At 42.1% G+C, this 12,758-nt stretch overlaps 1 protein-coding gene across 1 annotated transcript in view; it reads left to right on the top strand.

Moving 5' to 3' along the window:
- LOC125716409 (guanine nucleotide-binding protein G(q) subunit alpha) overlaps window positions 1-9,757 on the top strand; it is a 28,242-nt gene extending 18,485 nt beyond the window's left edge. The window contains exons 3-7 of the mRNA XM_048988671.1: window positions 2,721-2,875; window positions 4,199-4,327; window positions 4,760-4,889; window positions 6,184-6,337; window positions 7,247-9,757. Of these exons, the coding sequence (XP_048844628.1) occupies window positions 2,721-2,875; window positions 4,199-4,327; window positions 4,760-4,889; window positions 6,184-6,337; window positions 7,247-7,437 (759 nt within the window). The 3' untranslated portion in view covers window positions 7,438-9,757. The remainder of the gene's footprint in view (window positions 1-2,720; window positions 2,876-4,198; window positions 4,328-4,759; window positions 4,890-6,183; window positions 6,338-7,246) is intronic.
- The last annotated feature ends 3,001 nt before the right edge of the window (window positions 9,758-12,758 follow it).

Genomic DNA, 12,758 nt, shown 5'->3' with positions numbered 1-12,758 from the left:
TACAAAGCAGTACAGTTGTGTGTAGTATCCGTCCATCCACCCGTCAGAGTAGTATATAGTTACAAAGCATCTCATTGTCTTTCACCAATGCCGTGCCCTAGTACACTGCTCTCTGAATGACTGATTCTGTTTAACTTAGATCTGGACGCTCTGAAATCTGAACGTGGGCTCACCCTAGCAGGCGGTGCTGCTACTAAGAGGAATGAATTGCATTCTGTAATCTTAGCAGCCAGTTGACCTTGCCCCCCCCGAGGTTTTTTTCTCCATACTAGTAGTTTTTGGTTCCACTCCCCAATCAAAATTGTTTGCAGGTTTCTTTTTTGAGAATTTACCCACAATAGATTTGTAGAAATTTAGTAGTACAATTTCCGGTTGCAGTTCTGTGACACAATAAAACACGATGCAGTATTTTTCTGTCCATTAGAGGGAGCATTGCTGCAGTGAGTTGTAACTTCTAAGTATCTTTTCATGTCCACTTCAGATATATGATGCGTAACTTCATGCACTGAAGTGGAATATCATTATCACAGTCCAAATGAAAAGTAATAAACAGAATATAAATAAACTAAACAACATTTTAAGACGGACAGGAGGAAACATTTAACCATGTGATTGGTGGGGAAAATTGTACAAATTGGTACAAAAGTTTGGCATTGAAGCAGGATGTGCAATAAATAGATTGCAATGATGTGAGTCCAGAATTATCAGTCCTTTTAACGGACCCAGACTTAGGTTGTAAGAAGCCAGACTATTCAGCAGTCGAATAGTCTAAAGGGGAAAAAAAAGTTTTTAAGCCTCAGTGTCCTGACTTTGAGGCTGCAGAACCTCCTTCCTGATCAGCATAGCAGAGGTTGTGAGAGGAGCGCCACCGATGGACCCTTGGTGATGCCAGGCGGTGATACATTCTGTGAGGACACTCACAATGGTGCGTCGGGATGGCAGAAAGCAGCCCGTGCTGCCACAATTGCTACAGGAAGAGAGATTGCTGCTGGGCCTTCTCAGTCAGAGGGGATACATGCTGGCTTCAGGAGAGATCCTTAGTCAGGTTCATACCCAGAAATCAACGCTACAAGCCCTTCAAATGGCAGGCTCTGGATGCCGGGGGAAGCATAAACTTCTATACATCAGCGGCTCGTCGATGTATAGAAGTTTATGCTTCCCCGGCATCTTCCGAAGTCCACAATCATTTCCTTCACCTTGCACCACTCCACCAGATCGCTCACCTCCTGTCTGCATGCAGACTCATCTCCACCACTCATGAGGCCCGTCATGTTGCTGTCATTGGCATACTTCGGGAAAACCCGAATCTCAATCTGTTGTTTTCAACAACAGGTGAATGCTGTGTTTTGTGTTGTGAGTATCAGTGTTAAACTACATAAGAAAGTGTGGTCAGAGGATGGGTACCATGGCAACAACAACGTTGTTCTGTAACACTCTTGTGTGCATGTAACATGAATTCGTACTTCACTGGATGTCGTCTCCCAGTCACGATCTGATATCCCACTGGTAACTTGTGACAAGTTCTAAGCACGTGGTCATGGTTTTTCACTGGGGACACAGGATCTGGAAGTTATGGATATGCAGGAGAGAGCTGCACGGGGACCATATCTGTTCCCATCCCATCCATCCCTGAGAGCGGTCTCAACCCCATACCCGCGTCTCAACCCTGTCCCTGCATCTACCAACACTCTAGCAGTACAGTATAAAATTAAACATGCCCTTGTTTGCCATATTTGTCTATATCTTAACTATTAAATTACTCCCTTGACCCTGCCACCTGCTGGTGTAGGGGTGAGGGCAAATAATTTAACAGAAGAAAAGGGCTTATAATTGATATAGCAGGTAGAAGAATATTCATATACAATTTCATTAGCACTACCGTGATGTACATTTTATTCCCATGAGAATACAGCACATATCATCTCCATTCCTGCTCTTGGCACGGGAATATTTTTATTTTTTCCCCCAATTCCCGCCGATTGCTGCAGATATCTACTGTATTAATGCTTTCCCATTCCTGTGCAGCCCTCTAACATGCGGTATGAACTGCAGACATGTAGATCCACTGCCAATCTCATATCTGGGATTGAGCTGTTGGTGGGGATAGCTGTAAAGAGGCAGGATTGGTACATTTCTCTCTGGAATAACTTGGACTTTGTTGGCTTATTTACACACTGGGCGCTTTCAGCTGAACTAAACTGGTTATAACAATACATGTTGATTCTGATTCAATTTGGCAATGGGCTTGATCTGTTTTAAGTTCATAAATATCTATTCCCATACCCCGTAAGAAAGCACTTCTGATTCTACCTTCATGCTACTGTAATTGTGTCGTGGTGGTTGTTTAATGTCTTTGTGCCACACAAATCAAAATGTGTGTGCGGGAGACGGTATCCAGGTTTGGATGGAAAAAATTTCAATATTCCAGTATATAAAACAGCCTGTCGTGCAAGGGGGGCTTTGGGCGAGTGTCAGGAAAACCAGTTCAGCTGTTTGGTTAGAGTATTGTTTGAGGTACCCGACTATGACTAAAATCCCAAGTAGAAGTTAACTAAATGGTCCTGGTAAGACCAATTTCCCATGCTTTATATTATTTGCATGAATTCCACAGTTCAGTATCCATAAATGGGTATAATTAGTGCATCCCCTGGTTTTAAACTAATTGTTGCTTTTTTTTTTTTTCCTCCTACATCTGGTGACAGCTTTCTCTCTTTTGCCAGGGCCATGCAAACACAGTGCGTGGGGTGGATGTGGAAAAAGTCGCCACGTTTGAAAGCCTGTATGGGGATGCCATTAAGAGCCTATGGAATGACCCCGGAATTCAGGAGTGCTATGACAGAAGGAGGGAATACCAGCTGTCCGATTCCACCAAATAGTGAGTAAATACTGCACTGTTTATAGTTCGTAAATCGAATCCCTCAGAGTAAACTGAGTCATTTACTAAACTTTTGTGATGAAGCTGATTAGAACCCCTGTCACGAAAATGTGCATGTTCGGTACATTAAGGAGTTTGTCGTTGTGTGGAATGTGGGCTATTTAATCATTTGACGATAAAGAGCACTGTCATTAAGCCATCCCCCCCCCACCAGCCTTGGCAGCACATCAACCTTCAATCAAATCACCAAACATTTTCTTTAACCTGATTTGTTTGAGACACAGATTTGCATTTGCTGACCTTCTGATGGTTCTAGTTTTGCTCTGTCTGGTTTGTGTCAAGCTCTGATTTCCATGTTGCTCTTTAAGAATTCTAGTAGTTTGGAGAAAACAGTATGGCTCAGTCTTGCAAATGGGATAAATGGGAATTAGGATCCCAGTTGCTGACACTGGAACATCGTTCACAACAGCTTGGAATGGCAAGGAATGGAATTGTATGTACCTTGTTGATCTGCTGCCTCAACACCTTTGGTGCATGGTGGCACCCTGATGGTGCTCTATATTAAATGGAGCTTTTCCACTGGCGAACAGGAACCAGGCCGTACCCAAGCCATACCGCAAACAGACACTAGTTGCAGCGCGGTTCCAGCTCTCCTCATTTTCCACTGCAGGGGGAAAACATTTTGGAGAGTGACAGTGATGTAAAACCAAAGAGAAGCTTGTTTACTGTTCAACCGGTGTACATCATGATTTATTACATTGTAATTACCACTTGCAAATCTATGAGAATAGCCATCTTATGTTGGCAGCAAATGGTAAGAGAATTAGCATTTGCTTGCCTAAATTTTACCTATGGATCCATCCTATTCACCCATTCAAGTAGGAAATTTTCAAGATGCAAGTTATCAGCAATGCATCAATTCAATTCATCGCAATGTGTGATACTAGAGGACAGGGGACTGGTAGTCAGTAGAGCCATGTCAGTGTGAGTACGGCTTTGGTGTGGCTCACATAATTTACAATGGAAAACCTTCTCTTCACGGTTACGCTTGGGAACGCCTCTGTTCTTGGTGGCAGTGGAAAGGTTGCAAAATGAGAGATAGGGAGCAGTTTGTTTGTTGACAGCCAACACAGCCCATGGCCTGTCTTGAAAAGCCATGAGCGTGAGCACAACTGACATGTGTCTTGGGCACGTTCCCATCTTTAGCTTCAGTAAACTCGTGTGCAACCCTCGGTCACCCGGCCCATCACTGAAGCCTGTGTTCTGTGTGTAGGCCACGCCCTTTTTCTTCATGTCATTGTCTTTTCTGTCTTGTGTGAATAGTTACCTGAATGCCCTGGATCGCATCTTGAGTCCTTCCTACCTGCCTACCCAGCAGGACGTCCTGAGAGTGAGAGTTCCTACCACAGGGATTATTGAGTATCCCTTCGACCTGCAGAGTGTCATTTTCAGGTGGGCTCCCCCCAGCACCTCACTAAGCCAGTTAGTTTAGTGGATGACTTCTGAATCTGGCTCTTTGGTGTAGACAGATTTATCATGATGCCCTTACCAGAGCAATCCTTTGACTCTTCAGTGCTTGGAGAGAAGTGCAAGCAATTCAAAATGCTGACCCATCGTGTAGTTGGTCTTTATTGTAGCCCAACTCTTAATTTATTTATTTTCAGCTTATGCAGTTGGCCAAACTTAAATTTTATTGTTCAGGTTTGCGCCTTAAGCATCACCATGACATTTGTTGTTCTGGGATATCAGGAACAATTATTTGTAGAAGAGCTGGACTGATAAGCTTGTCCTCATAGGTGTGTGACTGCTCTGTGTGTCACTCATGTGCTTTTTAGCAGAATGATTCCCCTGTCCTCTAGTAAGACTTGTCACTCCTGATTTTAGGATGGTGGACGTAGGCGGCCAGCGATCTGAAAGGCGTAAGTGGATCCACTGCTTTGAGAATGTCACCTCCATCATGTTCCTGGTGGCCCTCAGCGAATATGATCAAGTTCTCGTAGAATCTGACAATGAGGTAAAATTCTCCTAATGTGTAACTGACTAATATACTGAATTGTCCAAGGGGGAAAAATTACCGTGAGGGGTTTTAGAGCGATAAGTAAAACCCGAGTTAAAATTATGCAAATAATATATTTTTTTACCATTTTAACCTTGTTTTTACTTGGAAATGGTTGCAAATGCCTACCTAGTTGTTTTGAATACAAGTCTTGCTCCTTTTAAAGGATGGGATCAGTCTGATTTGCTCTCCTTTGTTTCTGGTCCCACACTTCTGGGGGGTCGGGTGGGACATCAGAGCACATAGACCAGGGCAGTTGGAGACACATCAGCAAAGACATGGAGTCTTGAAGATGATTTTAAGATGCAAATGAATTTAACCAACCACAACACACCTTTCTTGACCTACAACACCACAATATATTGTTTCTGACTTAGCAAGAGTTCCGTTTCTGTGTTTTATCTATAATTTATCATGTTTTTCTTAGTAATCAATAGTGAATTCTAGTGATTTTTATAAAATTTTATTCTTTCACAGATTTTTTTTTAATAGCTGATTCCTTTAACCAGGGTTTCATTATTTTCTTGTATAACTCCAGTGTACTTCGGGTGGGGGGTAAAGTATAAGGGACATGAATCTGATATGCCCTTTGAGCCATACAGAATGGCGACCATTTAAGTTCAGACTTAAGGAAATTGATTTGACATGGTACTTGCAGTGACATACTCATTTGAAGGAAAAAGAGTATGGATGGCAGTGCAGTGGAGCGTGGAACATGCCAGGGTCAGCAAGCAAACATGGTTTAATAGCAAATAAATTCAAATTAAACATGTTCAGTTTGTGCTTTGAACTATTGGATTGTTGAATGATATAGTATCAATCAAAAAGCACACAAGTGGAGCTCAGCAATTTCAAGCTGGATTGTATCCATAGCTGGCCAGGCATTATGTAGTGATATAACTGACATCATTCGTACAGAAAAACGGGGCTTTAGCCTGAGTTTCTGCATTCTGTACTATTCCTCACATCACGGGGTACAGATTGCAGTCAGTTTGAGACAGTTGCAAAGAGCGCGTTTGACAGGGCAAGAAGCGCACTGGAAGGCCACGCCCCCACAGGCGTCCTGTTAGACGTGGGCATGCAATGGGTAGATGAGTCCAGTACAGAACTGGAAAAAACTTTTGTGAAGGAAATGGACATTTTAAAAAATATGATTGCTTTAGGCAGCTTGCTGAGATTTCAGTTGAGAAGCGCACACATTCATTTTAGATTTTTCTGTTTTTGTGTTTTTCTCTCTTTCTCTGGTGTACAGAATCGAATGGAAGAGAGCAAAGCACTATTTAGGACAATTATCACGTATCCCTGGTTCCAGAACTCATCGGTCATACTGTTTTTAAATAAGAAGGACCTGCTGGAAGAGAAGATCATGTACTCTCACCTTGTGGACTACTTTCCTGAGTATGATGGTGAGCTTTGGGCACCATGCACGCCGACACTGTGCTCATGCAAGCAGTGACAGGCTGCTGTGAAGCTGAAACCTTGTGCCATAAATTCATTTCTTTTGTTACCATGCATACAGCACAAAGATCTGGACTTCAAAACAGCTGTATCCTGCAGTATCTGTGGCACTCTGAATCCACAGAAGTGCCAAGTAGTGATTTATTTCACATCGAAAGGGATCTCTCTTTTGGCTAGTTTTGAAATTCTACAACACGAGAACAATGAGAAGGTTATTGGGGTATAACTACCTAGGGCTGGGCAATATCATATCAATATTATATCGCACATGTGCAATAATCAACAGGGCTTCAGATGAGAGGCAAAACATTTGGCCAGACACCAGTTTCTCGGTGCAGTATGGGCTTTTATCTATCACCCAGCCCTATAACTACCCCTATATCCCAATAGCTACTGCACATTGAAAATGTTACCATTAATTCTGCCCACAAGGCAAAAACCGTACTGAAGGATTTTACCCGTAGTAGCTCTTGTTTGAGAATTTTCAGCTTAATTGTGAACCACTAAATATGCATGCAACCATTAAGCCTCTGCACATGGAAGCGTTAGGATTCACACACACACACACACATATATATATATAATTTTTTATTTTTTTCTTATGTGTATCATTCAGGGAACTACTGAATCATTCAAATCCCAGTGAATTTAGGATATGATTAGTGTGACTCAGATGCTGGGAGAGAGGCCACGCCCCATTGCTCTGGCACTAATCTCACAGTCCTTCTTTTGGCATTAAGTTAGGGGACTTGTTTGCTTATCTCCCAGACAAGATGAGTACGGGAAGATAATATAATTAGTGAGGATAATCCCGGTGTCATTATAGCTAAATTACGCTTGAATTCTGCCTCTTTCAGGTCCTCAGAGAGACGCCCAAGCTGGCCGGGAGTTCATTTTGAAAATGTTTGTGGACCTTAATCCAGACAGCGACAAAATCATCTATTCCCACTTCACCTGTGCCACAGACACGGAGAACATCCGCTTCGTCTTCGCCGCCGTCAAGGACACCATCCTGCAGCTCAACTTGAAGGAGTATAACCTGGTGTAGTCATGGCTGCGAACCACAGTTGGGAACCTGCAGCTGGGAACCTGAGTAAAGCTAGTCGGGGCAGTGCTGGTGACCGACACCTTCTGCCAGACGGACTGTAGAACCTGTGAAACAAATTGACAAAGAAAAAAATTGCATTATCCTAATTTATTGCCATTCAAGACCCTATGTTCACAGGGCTGCTAGTAAATATTATTATATTTAAAAGGAAAAACAAAATTATCGGAAGGTTTAAATGTTGCTCTTAAATATTTGCAGCACAGTTTCACACTTTTAGGCTAAACATTGTGAATTTTCATTTTTAAAATCTCATTTTGTGCACTCAAGGAAGGATAGGAGGCATTCCTAACGCAAACCAAATGATTTCTCCTTCCAGATCTGTTTTCAAATTCCGCTCTAGCCCCCGTCCGTTCCCGTGTCACACACGGTTTCAGCGCTGAGCTGACCAATCCGGGTCCACCTGTTAGCAAAGCAGTCTCTTCCATTCAAGGTTGTGCACTCTTCTGAAGGTTGACATGTATTGATACTGTGATTTTTAAATTATTGATATAAATTATTACATCCGTTTAGGTACTTCCTTTATGAATTTGACTGGGCAGAAAGGCAGGCGAGTACACTGGTTAGGGTTATGAAGGAGCAGGACATTGTAATGGACACCAATCCAGCCCCTTTTTATAGTGGACTGGGACCAGTCTTGTTCATAAATCTGTCACATGCCAGGATGTGACGGTATTTTCCAAATGAATCTTTCAGTGCCACGTCTTTGCTCTCAGAAATTAACACCTTTATCGCAGATGCCAAATGAATACAACAGGACGTCCCTTGGAATTTCCTTAAAAACAGTATAATTCATGACAGTATTTAAACATGTGCTAAGTCTTAAAGAAGCTATGAAGTTTCTTATTTTGCATCTCATTGCTTTCCTGTATTTCTTTTTCAATGCCAAAAAAAACACTGGTTGCAAAAAGTTTTGACCGACATCCTGTATCCCAATGCTGATGTACCGTTACAGCATTCGCTTATAGAAGCTAACTTAGGGAGAGGTGCATTGTGGGTGCCAAACTTACAGACTGATAAAGTTTGGGTGCTCAGCTGTGCCATTTCAATTTCATGAAAAGAGAAGATTCTGGAACACAATGCCCGTGTGAGGATTTGCGGTTTCATTTAATGACATTTGTCAATATTGATCAACATTTGACCAACATTGTAGGAGCTCCTATGTATATGACTGTGCATTTTGATGTAGGGGAGAATGTGGTTTTGTTTTTATTATTATTTTATTTTTAATTTGTAATTAACTAGTGTAAACCTTTTGTGGCCAGTCTATGCCCACTCAGGGTCTGTTCACCAAGGGGCCAATGGAGCTGTCAGTTGCTAAGATGCTGTCTAGGTTGCATTTTTTCTTGCAGTCAGGACTGGCCCGCAACAGAGCTAATGCACCACCCAGGTGCCACCCAGATATAGCCACGACCGTAGAGCTTTCTGGAGAGTTCTGGAAGAATCGCAGTTGCAAAGGAGCCGATGCACATGTTTGGTCTAATTATGAATGAAGCTGATGCCTGCTGTATATCAGTGAAGACCGGTGACGTCACTATGTACCAAAGTTAGCCTACATCTCAGATCAGCTCTGTTCCAGCCCTGATTTATAGCAAGTGTTTTTGTAATAATTCCCTTAACATAAGCCTGTAATTTACAATTTATTGAGGCATAGTGCAATTATGAATGCTATAATCATTGTGCATATATCTAAAATTTATATATATAATATATTTTAAGTATATTATATATATTATATATTATAGGCTTTGTAATCATACATTTTTTGGCAGATTGAATGTGCATTATTAAAAATATGTATCTATGTAATTGTATGTCTTATAACTAATACATTTTGCATAATTTTATTTACTTTTTTAAAAAGAGGAGAATGTACATTTTTGTCAGTTCATTTCTCAGCAAGCCGCAAAAAGAATGGTATCTTGTATCAAAAGGTGTGCCAGTAATTACAGTAGCTGTTCTAGACTTTGTTCATTCCAGTTTTGTATGGAAAACAAACAGCCGGACTAATTACATGGCTAGTTGTATGTGTTTGACATGAAAGTGGCTCCTCTTAGGGCGCTTGTCGTGCAGGACTTGCAGCACCTGAACTCCCTCCTCCTCCTCAGTTTGCTAGGCTGTTTCTGACTGGTTTATAACGTCTGGATGGGATGAATCTGCCCCCACAGTGGCATTTCATGTGCCATATTCTTTATTCTCATAAGTAGTCTGTTGCTTGTTGATCTTTCCATACCTTAAGAACAAAATAAACACTTTTACCACTTTTTGGCTCATTGTTACTGCATCAAATCTAAATGTGGATCTAGGCAGCGGTGGCAACATGTCACCCAGATGTGCGTCACTTGGCTCATTCAGTCTAATTGCAGTTCTGATTGCAGTGTGCTGTAATGCTTTGGAGGCATATTCCGAATGTACAAGAGAGAGATTTGTATTGAACACATTGCATCTCATAAAATTTTATCACTTAATAAGCTTTGCCTTATATAACTTACATCATCCAAAGCAGAGTACTGTGAATGAAGTTCATTAGCACAGAGTTGCTCACGTTCAATTAAACCTACTGTTCATGCGGTATATTGTCAGTGTTGTATTGTAATTTTATTACAAACCATGGCAGACTTGTTCTGCAGCTGAGGAGGTGAGAATGTTGAAGTCCCTTTTTCCGAAGCTTACAATGAACAGGCCTGCCTGAAAGGGAAATTCCTTTGCACTGCACTTTTACAGCTTAGAATTAAAAACATTTTCACTTCTGAAATATTTAGTTTTCCACGCTGATATCCTGAGAAGGAATCCAAAATGTAAGGAGTGACAGGAGCTGATGGGAATGTTCGGATTTGTGAGCTGTGTCTGTGTGCAGAGGCGGAAATGACAGTGTGACTGATCTATGGAACGGAAGTACAGCCAGTACGACAGGCAACGCAGGATGCCACGATACCCTCATTATCAGACTGGGGGGCTTTTTTCCCGACTTCTTGTTTCATTGTAGAATCTTTGTCTTTTTTGCAGCGCACTTTTCCTGTGAGCTGAGGACAGTGACAATATGACTACAAACAACAGCCAGAGAGAGAAGCTCAGTGGAAGCTTTACAAATGAAGCGAATCTTAATATTCAAATAAAACAATTGGACTGACTATAAGGCTTTCATGGAAGTATTTCCCCTCCTGGATGGCTTTTCTATGGTGTCTCTACGTCACATTTACAAAAACAAAACAGCAAGTAGAAACATACATCAGGGGTCTTGGGGGAGCCCAATTGACTGTGGGTGGGATTGGTGATGGAGGGGCCTCAGTCACAGTAACAATCCACTGGGTGGGCAGACAATCTGTTTAGGTGGGTCCACCCCCTGCAGTCCTATAGCCACACCCCTTTCTGTGTCCCTGGAGTACTTGGGATTAAAGGACCTTGCTCAAGGGCCCAATAGTGACATCACTCTGCCAGCGTCAGGATTAGAGCTAGGAACCTTCAGATCTTGGGCACATATTCCAACCCCCAGAGCCACACACTGCCTCCATGAGTATAACATCTTACAGAATTCAATTGGAATATTACAGGTTCTCAGCAGGTCCTTAGTCCCAAAGAGAATGTGAATTGGCACTGTTTTGAAATGTCTTGGACTGGATTGGATTGGAACCTGTGCTACGTGTGGCGCTCTGTGTTTCGCGAGACCCCCTGTGCATGGATGGGCAGGAGATGACCATCTCACTGTGGGCACGGTGTCACCCTGCTGAGAAGGAACACTGTCTATTTCCACCCCCAGCATTGTGCTGTTCTGTTGATTCTGCAAAGAAATCACACCTTTGCCACTGGACTTTTAACTATTATATGTTTTTTATTGGATAATATAAACTGCACAAAGCATGCAGGCTTGATGAAGAAAAAGGAACAGAAATATTGCAGTTTAAAAATCATAGTTCATATGCTTTTTCATATTTCTTGCTTAGCCAGACAATTTGTTGAATTTAACGTACCTGTCATGACCCGGCTCGTCGGCTCCTCGTGTGTGCCACGCCCCCTGATTACCCACGTGTGCTTCCCTGATCGTCTCCAGCTTTGTCCACTTACTTTGATTAGTCCTGTCTTATTTAAGTCCTGATCTTACCTGTTTCCCTTGTCCGTCATTGATGTTAGTCAATGTCTAATGTTTCCTGTCCTGCAATTAAACCCCTTTTCCCGTACTTTGCCTGTTCCTGCTCGCTCGCCAACCTGCACGCTCACCCAGCGATCGCGAGCGTTTTGTGACAGTACCCCAGATTAAATAGATTTTATCTTCATTCACCTGCAGGGTTGTAGCCAAGTTTGGAAAAATAGGGAGGTTTAGGACCTGGGATTGGGGGGTGGGCCTCGACAGTCACATTATTGATACCGTCCCCTGCACAGACTTTTTATTTTTTTAATTAATTAGTTATGTGAAACGTTAGTCTAATCAAACCTGTTTTTGATTCAGGGGAATATTTAGCTTCAAATTTTACTTTTAGCTTTCAAAAAATTACCAAGTTCCGGACCTCAGTGACCTCAAAGTTTGCTCCGGCCCTGTTCACTTGCACTTAGTCCGGACTACCTTAAATCCGACAATTATCCGACAATCCGTCCAGCTATGCAAGAAATCCTGCTTCATGATACAGCCCCCTGATTGGATATTGGTTTATTCTGATCTATTGGTTCCCCTCTCAAACTGAATCTGAACCGCAGTGGTTTCTAGTTACCAGTTGTATTGCTTGTTGTGAAGGTCTTAACTCCTGTACACTCTTACCGGCAATCGTCATACTTATTCGGTCTTGGTGTAGGGCTTTTTTCCCAAGACTTAACTAGGATCTGTGTCTTATTTCCAGCTACCATAACTTAACTAAAAGACCACTGGTGTGAGACGCTCAGCAGCCGTCTTTTGTTCAGCCTGGTTTTGCCATTTGTTTAGTCTTTTTTCTCTTATTTATTAAATGTGACTGTGCTGACGGACAGTTTATTGTCTGTTTGTATGGAGTCATGCGTTAATTGTCCATGAATCAGGAACTTTTTCTCCGGCTGACTTATCACAGAGACCTTTGTTGTCCCATCGTGGCCCTGGAGTTGAGCACTGCGAAGAGAAACTACGTAAAGACTGTGCGTGTACAGGCATCCTTTATAGGAGTCTATGTTGATTAGGAAGTATTGCATATTGGGTTTAGTGATGGAGACAAGCGATGTTATTTATCATGCGGTATTAATGAGCTAACACAATCAGACCTCACTGAGAGGGTGTGTACAAAAGAAATGAATAGAAAAGATAC

The sequence above is a fragment of the Brienomyrus brachyistius genome, chromosome 2 (genome assembly GCF_023856365.1).
Source record: "Brienomyrus brachyistius isolate T26 chromosome 2, BBRACH_0.4, whole genome shotgun sequence".
NCBI lineage: Eukaryota > Metazoa > Chordata > Actinopteri > Osteoglossiformes > Mormyridae > Brienomyrus > Brienomyrus brachyistius.
This window is presented reverse-complemented; position numbering and strand designations above follow the sequence as displayed.